Source organism: Dipodomys spectabilis, unplaced genomic scaffold, assembly GCF_019054845.1.
Source record: "Dipodomys spectabilis isolate Male_0828 unplaced genomic scaffold, ASM1905484v1 ptg000089l, whole genome shotgun sequence".
In the NCBI taxonomy this organism is placed as follows: domain Eukaryota; kingdom Metazoa; phylum Chordata; class Mammalia; order Rodentia; family Heteromyidae; genus Dipodomys; species Dipodomys spectabilis.
In genome coordinates, this window is record NW_024870766.1 from 1,285,967 (window position 1) to 1,298,211 (window position 12,245).

A 12,245-nucleotide genomic window follows, 5' to 3' on the forward strand; every position below is an offset into this window, starting at 1 on the left:
AAGCAATCCAGTTGAGAAATGTTTTCATTTCCTTTATGAATAACATCATCTCTTATTTCTAAGTCTGTAGACCACCATTTTTTTCCTGCCAGAATTCTCTCAAAGATGGAAATGTTCTGAGATGTGCTACTATCTCTTCCTCAAGCAAACTACTCTGTGCATATATTTAGCAGTACTGGGGTTTGAACTCTGGCCCTTTTCCTTGATAGCCAAGCATTCTTTCACTTGAGCTATGCCTCCAGCTCTTAGCAAACTACTCTTTGATGAAACATTCCACAATGGAGAGCTTGTTTCTACAAATTAGCTAAGTACTACTGGTACATTAGAAAGATTATTATATCCACCCATGGCTTTTCCTACAGTTCTGGAAATAAGAGAATTCCAGACCAGGAGCATACCTGGTAATCTAGTAGCATATTTAAATCTAATGACTACTTAACACTCAAACTCCCCAAGTTATATATGAAGGAGGAGCACAAAAATTAAAGAAACCTACTCACAACTAAGCATAGATTTATTTGTACTTCATTGCTTCGACTTTAACCTCTAACGAAGCAATGACAAAGGCAATAAACTTATCTAAAAGCGATCAGCAAGAACAAGGCAGTAAAGCAACATTGGCCTCATAAACAAGTAGGCCCACAAGTAAACTAGCTATGTTTTCTTTTTTTGTGGGTCATGGGGCTTGAACTTACAGCCTGGGTGCTGTCCTTGAGCTCTTTTGCTCAAGGTTAGCACTCTGCCACTTTAAGCCACAGCGCCACTTCCAGTTTTTTGGTGGTAATTGGAGATAAAAGTCTCATGGGACTTTGCTGCCTGGGCTGGCTTCAAACCACTGATCCTCAGATCTCAATCTCTTGAGTAGCTAGGGTTATAGGTGTGAGCTACTGACCTGGCTTACATTTTTCTTTCTCTGCAAAACACTAACTAGCAAGTCTGATGAACACCCCTATCTTTCTATGTTTCTCATTTTCAGTCTGTTTACTTTCCAAAATTAGCCATCACTAGCAATGTGCTCCTTATCTTTCAGCTGAGCCACTCAGAAATGTCAGTCAGTTGTATAAACAGACCAAAGTAATCAACTAAGTCTTTTCCTTCTTTTATTTGGTTTCAGCCATTTCCCTAAACTTCCTTGTCATATACAGCAAAGTAATTGAGGGTGTAACATTTTTTCTCAGAGTTTGAAGTATTAGTAAGGAAATGTAGTAAAAATAAACCAATAGCTAGATGTTCAGGGAAACTGAGGCACATTTACCCTCACTATAGCAAGAGATCCCTCTATTTATGCAATCTCTTCACTCTTTCATGCTTCACTCTTTCATGCTTCAAAGAAAAATCACACACTTCACTTCAGAAACACAACTTTGAAAGTTACGCACTAACTTGAATCTGCACCTGTACTCTTGCCCTGACACTTTATACAGCAGTCGCCTGCTTGTATGTCTGGATCCTTGGCTTAAGGGTGAGACTCTGGAGGGCAGGAGTCAATGTAGACTCGTCTTTGCATCTCCAGTCTCTGGCTCAGTCAGTGTGTGATTGACATGTCCGTTTCTGACTTTTAAGTGGACTTTCTCATTTCTCATTGGACTCAAAGATATAATTTTGACCATGCTTCACAAAAATAAGGGGAAGGTATTTGATTTGGAGAGTAGGAGTTTGCAAAACTAGTGACAGTATAGGTTGCTAAGTAGCTGAGGGGAAACATCAAGTCTAAGAAGCCATCATAAAATCTGTTCTATTGCAAACTGAACAGTAATGTAAACTTATAATTGAAAAAGGTAGAGAATGAGATTGGTTATAAGAAAATGTGGGTCCCATTTTTTATGAAATAGTATATGAAAAGTTTTACAAACTATGTCAGACACCTAAGGACACTACACACATTACCTGCTACTGGTATAACCAATACCTTCTAAATGAATATTTGTCTTTGAAAATTTCTTAGCTAACTTCACATGTTTATTTCTCCTCACCATGATTCTCTAGGATTAATGACATAAGTGTTTGTAAAGTGTTTTGAAATCCCTAAAGTGTCATCATCAGCCCAAGTACCATTTTAATTATGCAAACTGTGTCTACCCAGCGAGTCCACTTAAATATCTAATATTGGGAAGTGCTGTCTCATAAGGTTTAATAAATGATTCCCTCTGGCTCTAAAAGCAAGTACTTTTTCAATGACAATGGGAGGGAAAGTAAAGGAATTGCCTTGTGGCATCTGTTGTGTAACGCTTTTCGAATGGCGCATCTCGACAAATGCATGAGGGTCCTTGGAGTATTACAGCACACCATGAAGAGAGAGTGGTAAAAATCCCAGTATTTCTGAAAAGGAAGGCAGGAGAAGTAAAGTTAGGAAGGTCTCACCATTTACGTTAATAAAAAAAACCAACCGGGAAGTATTTGGCTTCTGCTTGATAGAGCAGGTTAGCATCATAGAGTCTCCAATGGGGAGACATGATTACACATGAAGCTAAGCAGGGGACGTGAGGAGGGACATATAAATGGAATGGAGAGAGGAAGAAAAATAACAGGACAGTGTCCAACCCAGAAACTGAAATATACAGTGTACTTATGTGAACTGCCTAGACAAAGTAGAAATCAAAATAGCAATTTAAAATTTGTCTAATATTATTGTACATTATTGTGTATAATTTATGCAGCTCTTGAGACCATATATTGAAATACAATGAGAATGGAGGATTAATGAAATTTAGTTAGCTTAAGTAACTTCTAAATATAAGCTAATAATTAGGGATTACACACCTAAGCTATCTACCTCTAAGTTTAGGGAACTTGGTGTTTTTGCTTGGTTCTTTCCATGTGTTAGACACAGCTTTGGGCTTCTAAATCCAAGACCCAGCTGTTTGGTAGAAAGGATTGGTTTAGCTGGGTGCAGGTGGCTCATGCCTGAAATCCTAACTAATCAGGGCACTGAGATCTGAGGATCTCAATTTGAAGCCAGCCTCATCAGGAAAGTTCATGAGACTCTTATCTCCAACTAACCACCAGAAAACTGAAGGTGGCGCGATGGGCCAAAGTGGTAGAGCACCAGACTTGAACGAGAAACCTCGCAGTGCCCATGCCCTGAGTTCAAACCTCATGACCAACAAAAATAAACATTTTTAAAAAAGCACTGGTTTACAGAGGCAGCAGAGTGCCTAAGTCCACAAGTGAGAACCTGAAATATGACTCACTTTGGGGTTTTTAAAACTCTATTTCCTTCTTAATAAGAATCACTTCAAGATATTTAAAAGCAAGTGAAAATCCATATAAACACTTTAATTTCCTCGTTTAAAAATGCCATCTGAGGAGTCTCAAATGTTATCATTTAATTTATCTAAATTGATGGAAAAGAAAATTGCTATCTTTATATATATTCATCTTGCCATTATGCTTCCTCAAGAGGCTTCATATGTCAAGCATTTGACAGAACTATACGTTCTCAGACTTGCTTTTCATGCCTCTTTTTCTCATTATATTTGTAAAGGCTTTCAAAGCATCTCAAAACCAATATTTTAAATTGAAAAGTTCTGTGCTTGTGTGGCAGTCTAGCATTTCTTGGTAATGAAAACCATAGGAAGTGAATTGAGTATTTACCTCCAAGTCATCATCAGGGATAGCTCTTCTCCACTTTATGTTCCATCTGATGTGTTCATAGGCATTGACTACAACTTCAATCGCTTTGGGACAAGAATGGCAAGCCTGGATCACCTGCAGAGGAAGCATAGAGTTTTCTTTGTTCAGTGAATACACAAAATACAGGCATGCTTCTCTCTGAGACATCAGGAAACTGTAGACTGTGGTCAGATACTGCACAGCTATCATCTCAGCTACTTTGGACATTAAGGCCAAAGGATCCCCTGAATTTGAGACTGGCCCATAGGAAGACCTCCATCTCAAAAAAAAAAAAAAAAAGCCACAGCAATGAAAAATAAAGTTGTAGACATGTTAGGCACACTGGAGAAATAAAGTGATTGTTGAGAAAGCTCACATCTTTGAATATTCTTACATAATCCCTCCTCTCCCATGGTTGATTGGAAGATTGATACAATTAAACAAATTTAATTTCTCTATCGATAAGCCACAAAAATCAGGCACTAACGAGGAAGGTAGGGATATAAAGTGCTTGCCTTCTACAAATGTTGCATACACCTATAACACTGGCATTTGGGAAGATCTTAAGTGTAAGGCCAGCCTGGGTTCACTAGGACGACCCTGTCTAAAAACAAACAAAAAAGTTAAGGTATACAATTTTTCAAAGGAACTACAGAAAATTCATGGGGAGTGGTGTAGATTGGGATTGGTGGTCAGGATAGATTCCTGGGATGGAGAGATGGAGGGGAAAGCTGATGTGAGTTTTCAGTCCTGGACAATAGAAAGGTCTTTGTGTGTAAACATACCCATACCTGGCCACTCTGAAGTGTACAATAAAAACTAGCTTTAGTGAAACAACTTGTTTCTTCCTCTTTGACCATGAAAACCTATTCCTTGGAAACATTCTTCTCTATCCCTGACATGATACCTCAACAGGACTCATATTTGTTTCTAGTCCATTTTTCATAATAACAAGTCCTCTAGTCATTCTAGATACAAGAATAACATCCTATCAATAACAAAAAGTATGTCCATGTTAATTGAATAACTAGACTCTAAATTTTGTTCCAAGTAAAAGAGTCCTCTCTCACGTAATCCAGGCCTTGCTGAAGCTGGGAGCCTCAGTTGTGGAAGGAGGATTTATGGGAGTGGACTACATAGGAAACTCATGTTTGGTCTTTGTCTGCTGTTCCTTATTCAGAGCCCATTCAATCTTTGGAATTCCCAGAGCAAAAGGAGAAAGCCTGGTTGTTCTTAATGAGCCCCCATCAAGCCTTAGTTAAGAAAGTTGTAATTTTCCACCATCATTCCTCACCTCCAAAGAGGAACTGGAAGTGAGTGCAATCACCAATGGCTAATGATTTTGATCCGTCATGTCTATGACCTGAAACTTCCATAAAGATCAGGGAGTTTCTAAGATGGTAAAAACATTAAAGTGTTGGCACAGTCTACATCAGGAGGCACAATAGAATTTTTTTTTTTACCACCCTCCATTCTTTGCTCTGTGGCTCATTGACATTTGATTGCTATTGAGTTGTATCCTTTAAAGTAAGCTAACAAACTAGTGCTCCTCCCTAAAGCACTTTCCTTAATTCTGGGAATCATTCGAACAAATTATATAATCCAAATGATCAATCTCAGAGATCAGGAACCTCAAATTTGTTTGTCAGCCTGATAGAAATGAGGACAAGCAAAACAACCTTCTTGGAAGCTGGTATCTAAAGTAGGGGTGGTGTAATGGAACCAAGGCAGGATATAACCTGTGGAATATGACAGTAAATGCAGGTAGTTAGTGTTGGAATTAAATGGAATGGTTGAATAGGATAACTGGGTTGATGACATAAGAAGAAACATCTCTGCAGGATTCTGTATTTCCTCACTTTGTCTCCTCCTTTTCCTCTCCTACACTCTCCCTGGAAGAAGAAAAACAAAGGAAAGATCTTGGTTGGTACCAATATGGCCCCACAAGAGTGCTTTCTACAGTAGTCTCTTCCTTTCATAGAGAGATTTTTTTTTTGTTTTACAGAGCAGTCTACAATTGGGAATACCAATCTCTTTGACAAGGACACTTGCTCTCTTTCTATTGGTCCTTATATTCCTCAGAAGTTTTTGTGTCCCCCAGAACTCTTCTCTATACACAAATGTCCCAGCCTCTGTAATCCTTTGGATGTGGCCAGATTTCATTTAAAATTGAGCCCAATTAGCTGTCCAAATTGGCCCACAATGGTCCAGGGGAATATCCCATCCTCAGTGAAAGAAAGCTCTCCTCAACCTGTAATTTAATTACGGTTCTCTCCTTTACCACCAGACAAGCAGCTCCAGCCACAGAATTGCTCCTTTAAATTTTCTCATCCTCCGTTATTTGTTAGTGCCATTTATTTCCCTTAGTGTTAGAAGACATGCACCAAGCTTTCTGAAAAATCCTACTGACATGCCTTTCACTGGGTGATATGAATAGGATCCCCCACACTTCCACCATTGGCAGGAGGCCAGGTGTCTGCAAAGAAATGTTCTTGTTAATTCCATGGTCTACTCAGCCTCCCTCACACTTCTTTTACTAGTCCTTGCATTTTGCAAAGTAGGGTTTTGAGTATGTAATGTCTTCAATACTCAGGCAAAAAATTGTGGGAGAAAGATTATTGTTTTAACACTCAGCTAAGAAACTGAGTATATATGCATGCATATGTGTATGTGTGTTTTTATCTGTGTGTGCATGTGCATGTGTGTGTGTGTGTGTGTGTGTGTGTTTGTGTGTGTGTGTATGTTGATAGTGTGGAGATCAGACTGCTGAATGGAGAGTTCAAGTCAGGAAGGAGCTAAAATTAAGAGCAGTTAAGATGGAGCTGGCTGAGATGCAAGCAGGAAGATCTTAGCATTGACTTGACAGGCAATAAAAGGATGGTATATACTTTTAAAAAGAAAGTGTTATAGCCAATCAATTCATTCCATTAGGAAGCCTTTATTGAGCATTGTGTTTGGTACTATAACAGTAATTCTGAGAAGTTTATGACCTGTTTTTGTCTTTAAGGAGTTTGTAAACTAGCTGAACCAAGAAGACAGATATTTCAGAGTTAGGGAGCAATGTAAGTCAGTAAATACTCAAAGACTAACTTAAAGATCATCAAGCATCGCTTGAGCACCAGGAGTAAATGCACAAAGAAGAAAACAAGTATGTCAAGGACAGAGAGTAGTGAAAGGCTGAAGGCAATGGACTCCCAGAAGCTACTTAGCTATGGTCAATGTTAGTCCCAGGGTATGCTGAGTAATGAACATAGGAAACATAAGTGGAGCTTCATAGTGATCAGATACAGAAAATAAGCTATGCAACTTGGAAGGATGACAACTAGGATAAAAATGATTGTAACATATAGAAACAGACTTAGAAAGTCATGCAAATTTGAGACTGGACGGATGATGAACAAGAGGATAGCTCATCTGTAAATTCTCAATGGTACACAGAGATGTAGATATGTGTACCACTGAGGTACATACTGAATAAGCTGTGAGGCTCAGTCATCCTCTTATTGGACATAAATGGCAAAGGTGGAGGACCATCTTCAGAAACCATAAAAAAAGGGAGATAATAAGAAGAGGAAAATAAAAATAATAATATATGTTATATTGATAATATTATATTGATATTACCTTTTGTATAATATATTATATATTATTATAAACATTATATATTATATATCTTGTATTTTATGTTTTATGTGTATGTATTTATATATGAAATATAAATTATACTATCTAATCAGATTATATGAATATATTATTATATTGAAGATTGACTATGTGCTGGGGATTATGTTGACTCTTTATATACTTTAATTAACTTGCTCAATCTTCAAACATCTATAATGAGTTTGGTCCTATCATCAGCCTAGTTTCAAAGATTTAAAGCCAAAGTCTAAGAAAAACTTAAATTCCCAGTCATCTAACTAGTAGGATCCATACACATGACTGCATGACTCCAAAGTAAGACCCAGACATTGTCAGAGTCAAACGAAGAGAGAATTTAGAGCTAAGTGACCACTAGGACTTTGAAGACCAGAAAGACAATGACAGCTTGAATATTACCAGATTTGATTAGACGGCCAGCTTACTGAGAGTTAATAATATGAAGCAGGTAAGGACCAGAACCTTGAAGAAAGTATAGGATAAATGACACCTTGTACCTAACCTAACTTTGTCTTTAAGGCCTTCCATGTCATCATGTGCAAGGTATTTAAGACTCAATAAATAAATTTCTGAATTAAGATTACACTTAAAATGATATGAAGATAACTGGGAAGATTTTAGGAATTGGAAAAACCTCCCATGCTCCTGGATTGAGAGAATTGACATTGTGAAAATGGCAATACTGCCCAAAGCTATCTACAAATTCAGTTTTGATTAGCATCATTTTATATGATCATATGTACATAGCTATTGAGCTATTGTGATCCTCTGCTGGGACTATCTTAGACATATACTAATTATTACAAATTAAGGAAACCATGGAGCCTATGCTTCTTTGGGTCTGACTTGCTTCACTTAATAAGATTTTTTCCAAGTCTTTCCATTTCCTTATGAATGGGTCAATGACATTCTTTCTGAAGCATAGAAATTCCATTGTGTATAACACCACATTTTCTTGACCTATTTATCTATTGAGGGGCATCTGGGTTGGTTCCATATCTTAGCTATAATGCTACAATGAACATAGTTATGCTGATAGCTTTAGTGTGGCCTTGTTTGTGTTCATTTGGGTAAATGCCCAGGAGTAGGCTTGCTGGATCATAGGGTATTCTCTGTTTAGTCTTTTGAGGAACCACATGATCATCTCAAAGATTCACAAAAAGAATTTGACACGATGTAACGCCCTTCTATGATTAAAGCTCTGGAGAAACTAGGAATCCATTGAACATTCCTCAATATAATAAAGGCTCTATATGACAAACCTACAGCCAGTATTATATTTAATGGTAAAAAGTTAAAACAATTTCTTCTAAAATCAGGAATGAGACAAGGATGTCTGCTCTCTCCACTCCTCTTCAGTATTGTATTGGAATTCCTAACTAGAGCAATAAGGCAAGAAACAAACATAAAGGGGATCCAGATAGGGAAAGTAGAAGAAAAATTCTCCCTCTTTGCAGATGACATGATCCTGTATTTAAAGAACACCCTAGACTCCTCTCCCAAGTTACTTGAGCTGATCCAAAAGTTTGGCTAATAATTATTTGAAAAATAGTATCTAATAAAAATCCCCAGATATGTCCTTTCTAGAAGATTGATCTGTAGTAAGAAGTATGGTGATAATTTGTTGAGGAATCAATAAAAGAGATAAATTTAAGCAATCAGTACAGAGACCATAGGTTAAATGAGTCCAATTCTTGTACCAAAACATACTTACTATTTATTCTAGAATTTAAAAAAATAGAGAGCATATCCTGGCATCAACAGGTGATACCAGTAATCTTAGCAATTCAGGAGTCTGAGACTTGTAGAGTTGTGGTTCAAAGCCAGTCTAGGCAGAAAAATCTTATCTCCAATTAATCACAACATAAAGCCAGACTGGAAGTAGTGGTAGTATATCAGTCATGAGCAAGAAAGCTAAGCAAGACATTGAGGCCCTGAGTGCAATCACGACTACTACACAATTTTTTTAAGTATAGAGTAGCAGCTACTAGTATTTATCTCTTTTATGGATTCCTGTTGATTTCTACATTCTGCATTAATTCCCATACTATGCTGCCTCTTTTCATGGGGACCAAAATGGTTATCAATCAAGCTATCCCTATATACACTTAGATATTCCTTATCTCCCAGCCTTGGTAAGCACTAAGTGCACAGAGAAATAGAGGCAGAAGAAAAATGCAGCCAAATGTCATTCTCTCCTTGAGACCCATTACCTTCTTCACAGTTAGAGGGATTCCAATCATAGTAAATATTCATAATAACATTAATGCGAGGTACCCAGTTGAATTTGAATTCTATACAGTTTGATAACAAATAATTTTAAATCAAGTATGTTCCAAATACTGTTAAAAATATGCATTAACAATCACTTATTATTTATCTGAACTCCACATTCAGCTCAGCATTCAATATTTCACTGGTAACCCTACTTCTAACTCTTATTCAGAAAGCCACACCAAGTTGCACGTACAGAAATGTGATGGATCTATAGTTTAGCAACCCAACATCATATACTTCTTACTTCTATCTCACCTGTATATCACAGGAAGATGACTTCTCACTTTTCATTAGGGTAAAAAAAATAGGTAGTTTCAAATCCTAATCTTTTGCTGTCTTTAGAATCACAAACTCTATACATTCCAATTGTTTTTGTCATTAGCTTTTGCTGACACTCTGACTACTTCATTTTCTGTTGACAGAAGACTTGATTATCAAAGTGTGAATGTTCCTTCAAGGATGGCAGATCCTTCTACAAGAGCACTTTAGGCTTCTTCTAGAACTAAGACAGCAGGACACACGTTCTCAGACTTGAGAAATTATTTCACTAAGAAATAACTAAAGAACCTTAAGAGGCAGCAAATTGTAAGCCATCACTCTACATTGACTTCCAGGAACCTAAACCATTAAATAGCAAAAGTCCATTGAGGATCACAAAGCAGGAAACCACTGTCTCCTCCGTGCGCTGGCCAGGCTGGGAAACAGAAAACATACAGGGATCTTCATGTTCTGTGAGTCTCTGTGACTCTCTTCCCCCATCATAGAATAATGGGACCAAAAAAATCCTTTTTACTGCACCAACAGGTAGAAAGAATTTTAGTCCCCTCCTTCACCATCCAGCATGGAGGAAGACACCACATATTGAAAAGCAGATTCAAGGTAAGTCTCCCTGCCACTCTGCCAATCCAATGCCACTTTGAAATCACTTCAGTGAAGAAATCCTGAAGCTACCTCTGCCTTCATATATTGATATAATTGTACATTGTAAGATACTTAAAAATGGAACTTCTTGTTCCCTGGGCTTCACACACAGCCTTGTTCAGCAGCAAAAATATCCTTACCTTCCCCAAATCCTCACATTCCTACTTTCCCTCCCCAAGAAAAATGTCTTTCTTGCCCTCGAAGAAAGCCCAATCTTGGTTCCCTGGGGTGTCACTTCCTTCTGAATTATGCTTGGAGAAAAAAAAATCAAATGTCCTTTTGTACCCTGGAAAGCAATTGCAGACCCTATAATTCTCTTTTTCCCCTTGCTTATATAATTTATACATTGGCTTTCAGTGAAATACACCCTGCACATATTTGCCTTATATTTGGAAGACTGCATCTTCAGCTCTGACCTTGCTCTTGTAAATAAGGAAACTGAATTCCCCATCCACGAAAGAACAAATCACTTTATCTTCTGGATAAATGAGTCAGTCCTTTTGCTTGTCGTAAAAATGACTTTCTCTTTGAAAGTCTGGCTGTGGAATTGTTCTAAATCACTTTCAAGCATCTGCATAGTAAATTGAGTAGTTTTTCTTTACTTTTTCTTTGGAGGGTGGCCAGCTGTCTGGCATATTCTTCTTGATAGCAACAAAAAAATGTTTATAATACCAGCCAGCCATTAGTAGCCAGCCCTACCTTAAATCTCTTTCATATATAGTCAATCTAGAGGCTGGAGGAGCAAACAGAAGTGAATAGGAAAGTGTTAACATAGATAAAAAGTTCCTTGAGATAGATACTTGTCAGCATATTTACAGACTAGTAAAGCCACTAAGTAGAGCTAGTGAGAGACTCCTACACTTCAGCAAGAGCATATCTTGTGAGGAAGAGGAGGAAAAGAAATGGTATGGTTGGGTACCACAGCTGGTCTCCTGGCAGAAATACTTCCTGCTCAGATGTTCCTGAAAAGTTCACATTACCACCTTTACTGATCATATGAGAGATTTGGGTTCTGGGACATAAAGGAACACCATCAAAAATTATATAGTAGGTAAATGGCCAAGCCAGGGCTCATGACCACAGCCACCACCCTTCTCTCTCTCTACCTTCCTCACTGGTATCTGTCAGAGCATTTCCTTTGTCAAAAAGTCCTGAGGACCTCCCCACACTGGAGGAAAGAACAGAAATACTGTTTAAAACCCCATTCTCACTGTCAAAGAGAATGAGAAGAATTTCATTAAGCTATGTTGATCAAAAACTCATTTCACGTCAGCAACAGTGAGCTTCAAGACACAAATCAATACTGGGTCTCTAGCTCATGTATATCATGTCTCTACATTCTTAGAGGGGGTCAAGAAAGCTCGGATTCCACTAGTTCTACTACTCAACGGACATGTGATGCTTGTCATAATCATACCCATATTTTTTATAATAGCTACCAGGCACTCAACACCAGACTAAACATTTCTCAAGTGTTATTTAATTCTCAAAACAATCTAATGAGAAGGCCGCCATGAGTCAGGATAAGTTATACAGAATGCTTCTCTGACACCATCGTGCCCTGTTTCCCTTCCATCTTTCACTTTGGAAGGATGGTAGCCTAACAGCAGCATCAATATAGACCAAATATGATTTATGGAGTGAGCTGTATTTATCATCTAGAAGTTCCTCTATGAAATGTGGACAAAATAAAAGAGGTGGAAGTAGAGAGAGAGAGAGAGAGGGAGAGAGAGAGAGAGGTTGATAGATGAAAGCAAAGGGTTGAGGCAAGAAAA

General features: G+C 37.9%; 1 protein-coding gene across 1 annotated transcript in view; it reads right to left on the minus strand.

The window, feature by feature from the left end:
• Positions 1-2,130: 2,130 nt before the first annotated feature.
• Positions 2,131-12,245, minus strand: part of Asb4 (ankyrin repeat and SOCS box containing 4) — a 44,177-nt gene continuing 34,062 nt past the window's right edge. Inside the window, exons 4-5 of the mRNA XM_042684765.1 lie at positions 3,595-3,708; positions 2,131-2,319 (exon numbers count right to left, since the gene is read on the minus strand). Coding sequence (XP_042540699.1) covers positions 2,131-2,319; positions 3,595-3,708 — 303 coding nt within the window. The remainder of the gene's footprint in view (positions 2,320-3,594; positions 3,709-12,245) is intronic.